This window comes from Oncorhynchus gorbuscha, linkage group LG07 (assembly GCF_021184085.1).
Source record: "Oncorhynchus gorbuscha isolate QuinsamMale2020 ecotype Even-year linkage group LG07, OgorEven_v1.0, whole genome shotgun sequence".
Taxonomy (NCBI): domain Eukaryota; kingdom Metazoa; phylum Chordata; class Actinopteri; order Salmoniformes; family Salmonidae; genus Oncorhynchus; species Oncorhynchus gorbuscha.
The window spans coordinates 7,094,179-7,111,079 of record NC_060179.1 but is presented as its reverse complement, the minus strand read 5'-3'; the positions used below and the strand labels follow the sequence as shown (position 1 = coordinate 7,111,079).

The following is a 16,901-nucleotide window of genomic DNA, read 5'->3' as shown; positions in this document are numbered from 1 at the left end:
AGAGCACATGCTCAGATAGGGCTCGACCTGTGCAGAGCACATGCTCAGATAGGGCTCGACCTGTGCAGAGCACATGCTCAGATAGGGCTCGACCTGTGCAGAGCACATGCTCAGATAGGGCTCGACCTGTGCAGAGCACATGCTCAGATAGGGCTCGACCTGTGCAGAGCACATGCTCAGATAGGGCTCGACCTGTGCAGAGCACATGCTCAGATAGGGCTCGACCTGTGCAGAGCACATGCTCAGATAGGGCTCGACCTGTGCAGAGCACATGCTCAGATAGGGCTCGACCTGTGCAGAGCACATGCTCAGATAGGGCTCGACCTGTGCAGAGCACATGCTCAGATAGGGCTCGACCTGTGCAGAGCACATGCTCAGATAGGGCTCGACCTGTGCAGAGCACATGCTCAGATAGGGCTCGACCTGTGCAGAGCACATGCTCAGATAGGGCTCGACCTGTGCAGAGCACATGCTCAGATAGGGCTCGACCTGTGCAGAGCACATGCTCAGATAGGGCTCGACCTGTGCAGAGCACATGCTCAGATAGGGCTCGACCTGTGCAGAGCACATGCTCAGATAGGGCTCGACCTGTGCAGAGCACATGCTCAGATAGGGCTCGACCTGTGCAGAGCACATGCTCAGATAGGGCTCGACCTGTGCAGAGCACATGCTCAGATAGGGCTCGACCTGTGCAGAGCACATGCTCAGATAGGGCTCGACCTGTGCAGAGCACATGCTCAGATAGGGCTCGACCTGTGCAGAGCACATGCTCAGATAGGGCTCGACCTGTGCAGAGCACATGCTCAGATAGGGCTCGACCTGTGCAGAGCACATGCTCAGATAGGGCTCGACCTGTGCAGAGCACATGCTCAGATAGGGCTCGACCTGTGCAGAGCACATGCTCAGATAGGGCTCGACCTGTGCAGAGGACATGCTCAGATAGGGCTCGACCTGTGCAGAGCACATGCTCAGATAGGGCTCGACCTGTGCAGAGGACATGCTCAGATAGGGCTCGACCTGTGCAGAGCACATGCTCAGATAGGGCTCGACCTGTGCAGAGCACATGCTCAGATAGGGCTCGACCTGTGCAGAGCACATGCTCAGATAGGGCTCGACCTGTGCAGAGCACATGCTCAGATAGGGCTCGACCTGTGCAGAGCACATGCTCAGATAGGGCTCGACCTGTGCAGAGCACATGCTCAGATAGGGCTCGACCTGTGCAGAGCACATGCTCAGATAGGGCTCGACCTGTGCAGAGCACATGCTCAGATAGGGCTCGACCTGTGCAGAGCACATGCTCAGATAGGGCTCGACCTGTGCAGAGCACATGCTCAGATAGGGCTCGACCTGTGCAGAGCACATGCTCAGATAGGGCTCGACCTGTGCAGAGCACATGCTCAGATAGGGCTCGACCTGTGCAGAGCACATGCTCAGATAGGGCTCGACCTGTGCAGAGCACATGCTCAGATAGGGCTCGACCTGTGCAGAGCACATGCTCAGATAGGGCTCGACCTGTGCAGAGCACATGCTCAGATAGGGCTCGACCTGTGCAGAGCACATGCTCAGATAGGGCTCGACCTGTGCAGAGCACATGCTCAGATAGGGCTCGACCTGTGCAGAGGACATGCTCAGATAGGGCTCGACCTGTGCAGAGGACATGCTCAGATAGGGCTCGACCTGTGCAGAGCACATGCTCAGATAGGGCTCGACCTGTGCAGAGCACATGCTCAGATAGGGCTCGACCTGTGCAGAGCACATGCTCAGATAGGGCTCGACCTGTGCAGAGCACATGCTCAGATAGGGCTCGACCTGTGCAGAGCACATGCTCAGATAGGGCTCGACCTGTGCAGAGCACATGCTCAGATAGGGCTCGACCTGTGCAGAGCACATGCTCAGATAGGGCTCGACCTGTGCAGAGCACATGCTCAGATAGGGCTCGACCTGTGCAGAGCACATGCTCAGATAGGGCTCGACCTGTGCAGAGCACATGCTCAGATAGGGCTCGACCTGTGCAGAGGACATGCTCAGATAGGGCTCGACCTGTGCAGAGGACATGCTCAGATAGGGCTCGACCTGTGCAGAGGACATGCTCAGATAGGGCTCGACCTGTGCAGAGGACATGCTCAGATAGGGCTCGACCTGTGCAGAGCACATGCTCAGATAGGGCTCGACCTGTGCAGAGCACATGCTCAGATAGGGCTCGACCTGTGCAGAGCACATGCTCAGATAGGGCTCGACCTGTGCAGAGCACATGCTCAGATAGGGCTCGACCTGTGCAGAGGACATGCTCAGATAGGGCTGGACCTGTGGGGATTCGATCTTACAACCCCTACGGCTATAAGTCCAACGCGCTAACCACTAGGCTACCTACCTCCTATTGGTTAGATAATAACCAACGAGTAGCAGCAGTGTAAAAACAAAGGTGGCGGGGTCATTGTACATAGTTCGTGTGGCCATTTGATTAATTCTTCAGCAGTCTTATGACTTAGGGGTAGAAGCAGTTAAGGAGCCTTTTGGAACTAGACTTGGTGCTTCGGTACCGCTTGCCGTGCGGTAGCAGAGAGAACAGTCTATGACTAGGGTGACCGGAGTCTTTGACCATTTTTTGGGCTTTCCTCTGACACTGCCTAGTATATGGGTACTGGATGGCAGGAAGCTTGGTCCCAGTAATGGACTGGGCACTTCTTAAAACAATCCCATATAGCTAGACAGAGCTTAGCTTCTTATGGGATAAAAACAGTTCAGGAGGAATAAGGTTTGCGCAGTAGGTCTAATACATTACCACAGTATATTGGCTACATGCCTGGCCTGCCAAGATTGTTCTTCTCAGACCAGATTGTATTTCAAAACTCAAGCTTTGATAACAGAATAGATCAGTTGGTGTAGCAGTTGCGAGGCACAGTGGAGCATAAATTTAAATAATTTGCTCTTTTATTTTACTGGATGGTACCTGTGCATCTGATGGCTTCAGGAGAACGGTGAACTCAGGGGGAGGAGGGGGGGGGGGACGAGGTCAAATCGCGACGTCAGTGATCTTCAGGTTGAAAAGTCAGATGCCAGAGTTTATGACTTTGAATTCCGAGTTGGATGACCATTGAAAAAAAAAATTCCCAGTCGAATTTCGTTTTTTTCTTCAGAGTTCCCAGTTGTATTGAACGCACTGAAGTCAGAAGTCTTAGATTTCCGAGTTTCCAATTGTTTTGAATACGGCATTGGTCTCAATGGAGGGAGGGGGCAGCACAGGGTCTGCCTCTCACGGTCCCTGCTCTCCCATCCGGTGAGACGGACTAGAGAGGAGACACTCGAATCGAATCACAACCACATCTGCCTCTCACGGTCCCTGCTCTCCCCTCAGGTGAGACGGACTAGAGAGGGGACACTCGAATCGAATCACAACCACATCTGCCTCTCACGGTCCCTGCTCTCCCCTCAGGTGAGACGGACTAGAGAGGGGACACTCGAATCGAATCACAACCACATCTGCCTCTCACGGTCCCTGCTCTCCCCTCAGGTGAGACGGACTAGAGAGGGGACACTCGAATCGAATCACAACCACATCTGCCTCTCACGGTCCCTGCTCTCCCCTCAGGTGAGACGGACTAGAGAGGGGACACTGGAATCGAATCACAACCACATCTGCCTCATGCACAAATTCATGGTTACGAACAGAGAACGTGAGAAACTCCTCAATATTAAAATAGACACGACGAGCTGCTAATAATAATCAAACCGCAGGGCTACCGAGTCGATAGACTTGGCTACTCATTCATTGCAGCTGCATTGTGAGTGGAAGGAGAAGCACATTTTCTAATTTTCTAATAGAGTTGAATGAAACCGGTGAATAAAAACTTGAACTCATAAAAACAGCAGCTCTTTGCTGTATTCTCTCCCAGTCTCTCTCTCTCTCTGATCGGGGTTTGATAAAAGTTATAAAATCTCACGTAGGCTCGCATTAAACTTGGCAGTGACCAGGCTCTTGGAAGCAAGCTATAGGCACAGTGACTGGAGCCATCTGATTGGCCGGTGTAGTAGGCACACAGGATTTATCCACAGACCTCTTGGTCCACTGGGTAGGCGGAATTTGTCTTTTCAGGCAAAATTAAATAGTTCAAAACAGGAACACTTTGCCTACCCAGTGAACAGGGTTTCTGTATCAAGTACACCTACCGCCAACAGCTCAGCACAAAAACAAAAGATAGCGCATGCAATTAGAGTTGGCTTTTCTACGGAAATGTTTGGTGATCGACTCGGAATGCCTTGAAGATTGATGTCCACTGGTAACCAAATTCCTTCTGGCCTCAATAAAAACTCTCTCTTTCACGTTGAAAGCACCAGATTAGGGGAAAGCATTACCCTTAACAAGAGCAGTGACCTCAAGAACTGGATAAATAATTCATCTTGAAGTTCCCTCCAACTGCTGTAGAAAAGATGTAACCGTGTGATCATGTGTTCCAAGGTTCCAAGGCTCCAGAGGGAATTCCTGTTCTATTTTAGAACACTTGAGAAGTAAGATCAAGGAAACACCAGTCAGACATTTGGTCCACACTTCAACCCCCCGAGACCCACTGGACAGCACTTCAGGGTGTTGTTTGATTACTAATGATTGACATGATGATTTGAAGGACTGGATAAAGAAAATGAGCTGAGGGAAAGTAACTTTGAACACAACGACAGTTACAAAAATATATGCTGTTTCTTCTTAATTCAAGTGTGTCCATGTTTAACTAGGCAAGTCGGTTAATAAAAAATCCTTATTTACAATGACGGCCTAACCCCGTCCAAACCTGGACTACGCTGGGCCAATTGTGGGCCACCCAATCACATCCGGATGTGACCCAGCCTGAATTCGAACCAGGGACTATACTAATGCCTCTATGTACTGAGATGCAGTGCCTTAGACCACTGCACCACTCTCTGTCTCTGTGTGTGTGTGTGTGTGTGTGTGTGTGTGTGTGTGTGTGTGTGTGTGTGTGTGTGTGTGTGTGTGTGTGTGTGTGTGTGTGTGTGTGTGTGTGTGTGTGTGTGTGTGTGTGTGTGGTTGATTGACAGATGCTGGTCATCTTTCCAGATTAACACGTATGTACATTAGAAAACCAAGCTGCTTTTAATTTCCAGCCGTCAGAATCCACTGTGTATTAACACAAGCAGCTCTCAACTAAAGCCGGTGTTGGCAGCCACCCTGGAATATACCGGAAAGCACACGATATTTCCATTTAAAATGTTGGGCCAGCCCAACGTTGGTTGAACTACTCATCTGATTTCAGTCGAGGTTTAGAAGATTACCCAAAAGCTTGTCATACCACCGCAAACATTAACAGGGGCCACTAAGTAGTTAACAAAAGGGCCAATACATCTTTTTTATCTCAATATCAAATCATTTCTGGGTAAAAATGAAATACCTTACTGTGATTATTTTTGGCCATTTTAATTGAAAACAAACTTTTTTTCTTAGCAAAGAGTTATTTCTCAAGCAAGAACTTTGCTAGGACTGGTCTGAGTGGGGAGGGGGAAACTGAAAGCGAGCTGTTATTGGCAGAGAGGTTTGGAACACTGTTTCTTATTGGCCTATTAACTCATTTACCGGCTGGTGACATCACCAGGCAGGACAAAAGAGGCAGAGATTTCAGACAGTCTTTTCAAATAGCTCTTACACTAAAAGGTCATTATAATCATGTGTAAATGAAATGAAAATTAATCACACAGGACATATTTGTCTGCACTGGGCCTTTGAGGAATGAGATGGTCTGGTCTCATAGAGAGAGATAGAGAGATAGAGATATAGAGATAGAGAGATAGAGAGAGAGAGAGAATATATTAGAGTTTTTGTGTTGTTTGTTGCCGGTAACCTTGGTTTCCAGTTTCTCATGTTCAGGAAGTGTGTCAATGTGAGACTCTGGGGATGCCGGAGATAGAGATGGATCACTGAGGCATTCCAAGCTTTTGGGTAATCTTCTAAACCTCGACTGGCCCAACATTTTAAATGGAAATATCGTGTGCTTTCTGCTGACGTTTGAGAGACTGCTGACTCAGTGTGTCAAACGTCGACATCGAAATATGTCACTTAAAAGCTACTCCAACAACACTTGATAGGTTTCTGTCGATGATCAGCTTTCTGCTAACTGACAAACACACTTCCAGTATCCCAGATTCCACTGTGTTGTTCACAAGTCATTGTCCTGGTCAATAAACTCCTTCAGCTTTGTTGAAAAGTGCCATTGGCAAACAGGAAGTAGACCATGACAGTCTGCTGATCTTTTATCTGGAGAGAACGCTTGGTTTGCTTGCTGTTGGCACCAATGCTATCAAAGCAAACAGAGAGTGGGCAGACATAAACTGTAAACATGAGACAGTTTCACATAGCCGACCAACACGTTAAACATGGTCCTATCTCCCCCGGCCTTGACTGCTTGTTTTCGCTGGGTAGGCTGACCGATGACGTCATGATTCTGTCATTTCCCACAGAGAGAGAGACAATTCTTGGTAGCCTAGGAGACCAATGTTCTATGAACCAAACATTCCTCTAATGATTTCCTACTCCGTTGATCGTTTCTCCTGAGCACAGCTTGACAGTATCCAGACAGCCAACTTATACAATCCACGTTATTTCCAACTGTTCGATAAGTCATTTCAACTCATTACATAGCCATTGACTATAACTAGGTTTACTTTAACTGTAAGACAGAATGTAAGTTTGTTTAATAACCTCAATATTTCAGTTTTGTTGTTGTTGTAGGATGTATATAAAAACGACCATTGTGATCTCTCATGGACTGACTGTAAAGTGCCTGGATGTATATAAAAACGACCATTGTGATCTCTCATGGACTGACTGTAAAGTGCCTGGATGTGAATAAAAACGACCATTGTGATCTCTCATGGACTGACTGTAAAGTGCCTGGATCCATAACTCCATCTACGCAACTTGAAAGTGGTTACATTTCTCTCACTTCTATGGGCTTGTCATTGAAACACATTCAGGAGTGTGGCTTTAAACAATAATACGTTTTTGTTAAATTGACATGAATAAACCTATTCCAACATCTGACTGACAGCTGTACAGTTAGTTGTTTCGGGTAAATGCAAGTTCTTGTGTTGTTAGTAGAACAACTTATTTATAAATGAATTCTGTTGTATTTAAATTAAATATGCTGTATTCATTATTATTTTTTTAATGATGATTATTTTTTTGTGTGTTATCTGTGATCATTTAGTTTGTCTTGTTTAGTTTCTTAATTATTGTACCTAAACTGTATGTGTTAACGTGTATACACAGGGCCCAGCTGTAACAGAGACCTCAGTCAGGGCCCAGCTGTAACAGAGACCTTGGGCAGGGCCCAGCTGTAACAGAGACCTTGGTCAGGGCCCAGCTGTAACAGAGACCTTGGGCAGGGCCCAGCTGTAACAGAGACCTTGGTCAGGGCCCAGCTGTAAAAGAGACCTCAGTCAGGGCCCAGCTGTAACAGAGACCTCAGTCAGGGCCCAGCTGTAACAGAGACCTTGGTCAGGGCCCAGCTGTAACAGAGACCGTGGTCAGGGCCCAGCTGTAACAGAGACCGTGGTCAGGGCCCAGCTGTAACAGAGACCTTGGTCAGGGCCCAGCTGTAACAGAGACCTTGGTCAGGGCCCAGCTGTAACAGAGACCTTGGTCAGGGCCCAGCTGTAACAGAGACCTTGGTCAGGGCCCAGCTGTAAAATAGACCTTGGTCAGGGCCCAGTTGTAACAGAGACCTTGGTCTCAGTCTGTGTTCCTCACTGATTTAAAGGTATAATAACATACAGTGTTACAATGGAAAGTTATATCTGGAGTATTTCTCCTGTCTTATCCGGTGTCCTGTGTGAATTTAAGTATACTCTCTCTAATTGTCTCTTTCGGAGGACCTGAGCCCTAGGACCATGCCTCAGGACTACCTGGCCTGATGACTCCTTGCTGTCCCCAGTCCACGTGGTCGTGCTGCTGCTCCAGTTTCAACTGTTCTGCCTGCGGCTATGGAACTCTGACCTGTTCACCGGACATGCTACCTGTCCCAGACCTGCTGTTTTCAACTCTCTAGAGACAGCAGGAGTGGTAGAGATACTCTGAATGATCGGCTATGAAAAGCCAACTGACATTTACTCCTGAGGTGCTGACCTGTTGCACCCTCGACAACCACTGTGATTATTATTATTTGACCCTGCTGGTCATATTTGAACATCTTGGCCATGTTCTGTTATAATCTCCACCTGGCATAGCCAGAAGATGACTGGCCTCCCCTCATAGCCTGGTTCCTCTCTAGGTTTCTTCCTAGGTTTTGGCCTTTCTAGTTAGTTCATCCTAGCCCCCCTGCTTCTACACCTGCATTGCTTGCTGTTTGGGGTTTTAGGCTGGGTTTCTGTACAGCACTTTGAGATATCAGCTGATGTAAGAAAGGCTTAATAAATACATTTGATTGAAAGTCATAATCACTCCCCATTGGTTGCCCAATTGAAATGTGGGGGCATAGTCTTTCCATCGCCCCCCTACCTTACTGACTCCTTAATGTCTCCCTGCTACGAACAATGAATTGACTTGGCTTCCATTCATGCCACTTCCAGTAATTGGTTTTATTGAAATAGGCTAAAGGCCTAAATGTACGAACTATCTTATTTGATGTGAGAGAAACTCCTGGCAAACTATTCTCTACTTTTAGTCTACGTTTCTATGTAGCCTATCAACGACAAATGTGCATCAGAATCGAATAAATCCCCGTCTCGGAACATATACTCATATTTTCAACTCTGCCAGTAGACTTATCCAGCCGAATAAACTCAATTCCACGATGTACGACGGCGCTTTCATATAGCAGAGTTGAGTTGAAACCGTTACCTGTATCCTGACTGGCTGTAGCACGCAGCAGCAGACCGGGTTGGTTCAGCTGGTTAGTTCAAAAACGTCGATAATAAACCATGTGGTTATTAATACCCCAAAACTAATTATTTAACTACTGGTTGGGTTCCTTACTCACTTTGCTTTTCACCTCTGCGGATAATCCGTAGGCTGGTCCCTTATTGAATGAAGTCATCTTTGTTCGAGATTTAAAAGTCAATATTCCTTGCTACAATGTAGCTGAAACGATTCCGTTCGGTTACTTTGTAACACTCAATGAACAGCGTACTTCTGGGTCCTGTTCAGTCAGTCCAAAAGAGGAGTTCAAATCCGTGCAGATGTGGTGGTGTGTGAGGACCGCAGTGTCCCGTCGGACACCGAAACGTCTCCACTTCAATACAGACGTTTTATTTGTTAAAAAAATGTCGCAAGACTATTGACGGAACACTTCAGAGCCAATCAAATGAGCTGAATGTACATGTCCTCTGATCATTGTTGGAGGCTGCTACTACCGCGCATTTATATAGAAGTTTATGCTCCTCATTTCAACAAGAACAATCCTACATGTTATCTATTATTACTGAGCATTTGGTTTGACTTGATGTTGTAGCTACACATTTGAGTTATTCAGAATGGAAAAGAAGGACAGCAATTGAAGCACAACAGCCTATATGTTATACATGTACAGTATATGTAAGTTATGCGTGTATTTATGTTCCTAGGCCATCATTGTAAATACGAATTTGTTTTTAACTGACTTGCCTAGTTAAATAAAGGTAAAATAAATGTGTTTGATCTGTTGGGTACTAAAATTACACATGTACATTCCCTATAATAAGCCTATATTGATCAACCTGATCTATATTGTATTGATAATAAGCCTATATTGATCAACCTGATCTATATTGTATTGATAATAAGCCTATATTGATCTATATTGTATTGATAATAAGCCTATATTGATCTATATTGCCTATATTGATCTATATTGTATTGATAATAATAATAATAATAATAATAATAATAATAATAATAATAATAATAATAATAATAATAATAATAATAATAATAATAATAATATATGCCATTTATTTTATTGATCAACCTGATCTAGGTTCCTCTTATAGATTGCACAGGGTGGCAGGTAGGCTAGCGTTTTTTAAATTATTTTTTATTATTTTTACCTTTATTTAACTAGGCAAGTCAGTTAAGAACAAATTCTTATTTTCAATGACGGCCTAGGAACAGTGCAACCTTCCAGTCACTCGTCCAACGCTCTAACCACTAGGCTACCCTGCCGCCCCAGGTTAAGGGCATAGGGCTGGGAACCAAAAGGTCACTGGTTTGAATCCTTGAGCTGCTGACTAGGTGAAAAAAATCTGTGGGTGTGCTTTTGAGCAAGGCACTCAAACATACGTGCTTCTGTAAGCTGCTCTGGAGGTCTAATACATCACTGAAAGGATCAGCTACATCTCGGGTGGTTGCCTTGCATGTTATTGGTGTAATAGTAACAGCCAAGCTGCTATACACTGGAAGCCCTGAGTCCATAATAAGCAGTATTGGTCCCTTTGCCTCCATCCAAGGTGGAAAAGGACACTCAAGGGCATGGCACGGCACACACACACACACACACACACACACACACACACACACACACACACACACACACACACACACACACACACACACACACACACACACACACACACACACGTACACACGCACGCACACACACACACACACACACACACACACACACACACACACACACACACACACACACACACACACACACACACACACACACACACACACACACACACACACACACGTTGTCTTTGTTGAGATTGCGATCTTCCACTGTCATTCACCCTTTGCGGTGTGTATAAAGGGACCTTGTTTGAAAGTATGCAGTTTGTCAGTGTCAGGTTTACAGGTGAAGTTGAAATATGTCACTTGAAAGCTGAAGTTTCATAATCTTCAACACTCCACCTGGTATAGGAGCAGAGTCAAAAGGAGCTGGGAAGAGTCATATAGAAGCAGAGTCATATAGAAGCAGAGTCATATAGAAGCAGAGTCATAAAGGAGCAGAGTCATATAGGAGCAGAGTCATAAAAGCAGAGTCATATAGAAGCAGAGTCATAAAGGAGCAGAGTCATATAGGAGCTGGGAAGAGTCATATAGAAGCAGAGTCATATAGAAGCAGAGTCATATAGAAGCAGAGTCATAAAGGAGCAGAGTCATATAGGAGCTGGGAAGGGTCATATAGAAGCAGAGTCATAAAGGAGCTGGGAAGAGTCATATAGAAGCAGAGTCATAAAGGAGCAGAGTCATATAGGAGCTGGGAAGAGTCATATAGAAGCAGAGTCATATAGAAGCAGAGTCATATAGAAGCAGAGTCATAAAGGAGCAGAGTCATATAGAAGCAGAGTCATAAAGGAGCAGAGTCATATAGGAGCTGGGAAGAGTCATATAGAAGCAGAGTCATATAGAAGCAGAGTCATAAAGGAGCAGAGTCATATAGGAGCTGGGAAGAGTCATATAGAAGCAGAGTCATATAGAAGCAGAGTCATAAAGGAGCAGAGTCATATAGGAGCTGGGAAGAGTCATATAGAAGCAGAGTCATAAAGGAGCAGAGTCATATAGGAGCTGGGCAGTCATACAGGAGCTGATGTAACCGATGTGAAATGGCTAGCTAGTTAGCGGTGTTGCGCGCTAATAGCGTTTCAATCGGTGACGTCCCTCGCTCTGAGACCTCGACGTCGTTGTTCCCCTTGCTCTGCAAGAGTCTCGGCTTTTGTGGCGCGATGGGTAACGATGGGTGTCAGTTGTCTGTGTGCAGAGGGTCCCTGGTTTGAGCCCAGGTAGGGGCTAGGAGAGGCTATATTGTTACACAGAGTCATGCAGAGCAGAGTCACACAGGAGAAGAGTAGTCATATAGGAGCTGGGTAGAATCACACTTCTGCTTCATCTTGGTACAGTCTACTTTAATATATATGGATGATCAATTCTCATAAAGTCTGTTATTAAGTTATAGTCAAGCTTCCTAAATGGTCAGCTATACTGCTCGATTTAGTAACTGGGCAAGTCAGTTATGAACCAGTTCAAATTTACAGACGGCCTAAGAACAGTGGGTTAACTGCCTCGTTCAGTGGCAGAACGACAGATTCTTACCTTGTCAGCTGGGGGGGGGGGGGGGGGTTCTTGTGTCATCCTCATAGAGATGAACTTCAAAATGGCTCAGATTTCAAAAGATATGGTCTGTGTGTGGCAAGTCAGTTACATACACTACATGACCAAAAGTATGTGGACACCTGCTCGTCAAACATCTCATTCCAAAATCATGGTCATTAATACGGAGTTGGTCCCCCCCTTTGCTGCTATAATAGCCTGCACTCTTCTGGGAAGGCTTTCCACTAGATGTTGGAACATTTTTGCAGGGACATGCTTCCATTCGGCCACAAGGGCATTAGTGAGGTCGGGCGATGAGGTCTGGCTAGAAGTCAGTGTTTAAATTAATTCCAAAGGTGTTCGATGGGGTTGAGGTCAGGGCTCTGTGCAGGCCAAGTCAAGTTCTTCCACACCAATCTCCACAAACCATTTCTGTATGGAACTCGCTTAGAGCATTGTCACTGTTGCCACAAAGATGGAAGCACAGAATCGTCTAGAATGTCATTGTATGCTGTATCATTAACTGTAACTAAGGGACCTATCCCGAACCATGAAAAACAGCCCCAGACCATTATTCCTCATCCACCAAACTTTAAGGTTGGAACTGTACATTCGGGCAGGTAGCGTTCTCCTGGCATCTGCCAAACCCAGATTAGTCCGTTGGACTGTCAGATGGTGAATCGTGATTCATCACACCAGAGAACGCGTTTCCAGAGTCCAATGGTGGCGAGCTTTACACCACTCCAGCTGATACTTGGCAGGGTGATTTACACCACTCCAGCAGACACTTGGCATGAAGCTTTACACCACTCCAGCCGACACTTGGCAGGGTGATTTACACCACTCCAGCCAACACTTGGCAGGGTGATTTACACCACTCCAGCCGACACTTGGCATGAAGCTTTACACCACTCCAGCCGACACTTGGCATGGTGATTTACACCACTCCAGCCGACACTTGGCATGGTGATTTACACCACTCCAGCCGACACTTGGCATGGTGATTTACACCACTCCAGCCGACACTTGGCATGGTGATTTACACCACTCCAGCCGACACTTGGCATGGTGATTTACACCACTCCAGCCGACACTTGGCTTGGTGATTTACACCACTCCAGCCGACACTTGGCAGGGTGATTTACACCACTCCAGCAGACACTTGGCATGAAGATTTACACCACTCCAGCCGACACTTGGCAGGGTGATTTACACCACTCCAGCCGACACTTGGCATGGTGATTTACACCACTCCAGCTGGCACTTGGCATGAAGCTTTACACCACTCCAGCCGACACTTGGCATGAAGCTTTACACCACTCCAGCCGACACTTGGCATGGTGATTTACACCACTCCAGCCGACACTTGGCATGGTGATTTACACCACTCCAGCCGACACTTGGCATGGTGATTTACACCACTCCAGCCGACACTTGGCATGGTGATTTACACCACTCCAGCCGACACTTGGCATAGTGATTTACACCACTCCAGCCGACACTTGGCAGGGTGATTTACACCACTCCAGCCGACACTTGGCAGGGTGATTTACACCACTCCAGCCGACACTTGGCAGGGTGATTTACACCACTCCAGCCGACACTTGGCAGGGTGATTTACACCACTCCAGCCGATACTTGGCATGGTGATTTACACTACTCCAGCCGACACTTGGCAGGGTGATATTTACACCACTCCAGCCGACACTTGGCATGGTGATTTACACCACTCCAGCCGACACTTGGCATGGTGATTTACACCACTCCAGCCGACACTTGGCAGGGTGATTTACACCAGTCCAGCCGACACTTGGCAGGGTGATTTACACCAGTCCAGCCGACACTTGGCATGGTGATTTACACCACTCCAGCCGACACTTGGCAGGGTGATTTACACCACTCCAGCAGACACATGGCATGGTGATTTACACCACTCAGGCAGACACTTGGCATGAAGCTTTACACCACTCCAGCCGACACTTGGCATGAAGCTTTACACCACTCCAGCCGACACTTGGCAGGGTGATTTACACCACTCCAGCCGACACTTGGCAGGGTGATTTACACCACTCCAGCCGACACTTGGCAGGGTGATTTACACCACTCCAGCCGACACTTGGCAGGGTGATTTACACCACTCCAGCCGACACTTGGCATGGTGATTTACACCACTCCAGCCGACACTTGGCAGGGTGATTTACACCACTCCAGCCGACACTTGGCAGGGTGATTTACACCAGTCCAGCCGACACTTGGCATGGTGATTTACACCACTCCAGCCGACACTTGGCAGGGTGATTTACACCACTCCAGCCGACACTTGGCAGGGTGATTTACACCACTCCGGCAGACACTTGGCATGAAGCTTTACACCACTCCAGCCGACACTTGGCATGAAGCTTTACACCACTCCAGCCGACACTTGGCAGGGTGATTTACACCACTCCAGCCGACACTTGGCAGGGTGATTTACACCACTCCAGCCGACACTTGGCAGGGTGATTTACACCACTCCAGCCGACACTTGGCATGGTGATTTACACCACTCCAGCCGACACTTGGCAGGGTGATTTACACCACTCCAGCCGACACTTGGCATGGTCATTTACACCACTCCAGCCGACACTTGGCATGGTGATTTACACCACTCCAGCCGACACTTGGCAGGGTGATTTACACCACTCCAGCAGACACTTGGCATGAAGCTTTACACCACTCCAGCCGACACTTGGCAGGGTGATTTACACCACTCCAGCCGACACTTGGCAGGGTGATTTACACCACTCCGGCAGACACTTGGCATGAAGCTTTACACCACTCCAGCCGACACTTGGCATGAAGCTTTACACCACTCCAGCCGACACTTGGCAGGGTGATTTACACCACTCCAGCCGACACTTGGCAGGGTGATTTACACCACTCCAGCCGACACTTGGCAGGGTGATTTACACCACTCCAGCCGACACTTGGCATGGTGATTTACACCACTCCAGCCGACACTTGGCAGGGTGATTTACACCACTCCAGCCGACACTTGGCATGGTCATTTACACCACTCCAGCCAACACTTGGCATGGTGATTTACACCACTCCAGCCGACACTTGGCAGGGTGATTTACACCACTCCAGCAGACACTTGGCATGAAGCTTTACACCACTCCAGCCGACACTTGGCAGGGTGATTTACACCACTCCAGCCGACACTTGGCAGGGTGATTTACACCACTCCAGCCGACACTTGGCATGGTGATTCACACCACTCCAGCCGACACTTGGCATGGTGATTTACACCACTCCAGCCGACACTTGGCATGGTGATTTACACCACTCCAGCCGACACTTGGCATGGTGATTTACACCACTCCAGCCGACACTTGGCATGGTGATTTACACCACTCCAGCCGACACTTGGCTTGGTGATTTACACCACTCCAGCCGACACTTGGCAGGGTGATTTACACCACTCCAGCAGACACTTGGCATGAAGCTTTACACCACTCCAGCCGACACTTGGCAGGGTGATTTACACCACTCCAGCCGACACTTGGCAGGGTGATTTACACCACTCCAGCCGACACTTGGCATGAAGCTTTACACCACTCCAGCCGACACTTGGCATGGTGATTTACACCACTCCAGGCGACACTTGGCATGGTGATTTACACCACTCCAGCCGACACTTGGCATGGTGATTTACACCACTCCAGCCGACACTTGGCATGGTGATTTACACCACTCCAGCCGACACTTGGCATGGTGATTTACACCACTCCAGCCGACACTTGGCTTGGTGATTTACACCACTCCAGCCGACACTTGGCAGGGTGATTTACACCACTCCAGCAGACACTTGGCATGAAGATTTACACCACTCCAGCCGACACTTGGCAGGGTGATATTTACACCACTCCAGCCGACACTTGGCATGGTGATTTACACCACTCCAGCTGGCACTTGGCATGAAGCTTTACACCACTCCAGCCGACACTTGGCATGGTGATTTACACCACTCCAGCCGACACTTGGCATGGTGATTTACACCACTCCAGCCGACACTTGGCATGGTGATTTACACCAGTCCAGCCGACACTTGGCATGGTGATTTACACCACTCCAGCCGACACTTGGCAGGGTGATTTACACCACTCCAGCCGACACTTGGCAGGGTGATTTACACCACTCCAGCCGACACTTGGCAGGGTGATTTACACCACTCCAGCCGACACTTGGCAGGGTGATTTACACCACTCCAGCCGACACTTGGCAGGGTGATTTACACCACTCCAGCCGATACTTGGCATGGTGATTTACACTACTCCAGCCGACACTTGGCAGGGTGATTTACACCACTCCAGCCGACACTTGGCAGGGTGATTTACACCACTCCAGCCGACACTTGGCATGGTGATTTACACCACTCCAGCCGACACTTGGCAGGGTGATTTACACCACTCCAGCCGACACTTGGCAGGGTGATTTACACCAGTCCAGCCGACACTTGGCATGGTGATTTACACCACTCCAGCCGACACTTGGCAGGGTGATTTACACCACTCCAGCCGACACTTGGCAGGGTGATTTACACCACTCCGGCAGACACTTGGCATGAAGCTTTACACCACTCCAGCCGACACTTGGCATGAAGCTTTACACCACTCCAGCCGACACTTGGCAGGGTGATTTACACCACTCCAGCCGACACTTGGCAGGGTGATTTACACCACTCCAGCCGACACCACTTGGCAGGGTGATTTACACCACTCCAGCCGACACTTGGCATGGTGATTTACACCACTCCAGCCGACACTTGGCAGGGTGATTTACACCACTCCAGCCGACACTTGGCATGGTCATTTACACCACTCCAGCCGACACTTGGCATGGTGAT

The 16,901-nt window shown here is 48.0% G+C and overlaps 1 protein-coding gene across 1 annotated transcript in view; it reads right to left on the bottom strand.

Annotated features, from left to right (window-relative positions):
- LOC124039093 (calponin-3-like) overlaps nt 1-9,238 on the bottom strand; it is a 31,911-nt gene extending 22,673 nt beyond the window's left edge. Inside the window, exon 1 of the mRNA XM_046354974.1 lies at nt 8,982-9,238. Coding sequence (XP_046210930.1) covers nt 8,982-9,038 — 57 coding nt within the window. The 5' untranslated portion in view covers nt 9,039-9,238. The remainder of the gene's footprint in view (nt 1-8,981) is intronic.
- Nucleotides 9,239-16,901: the final 7,663 nt, after the last annotated feature.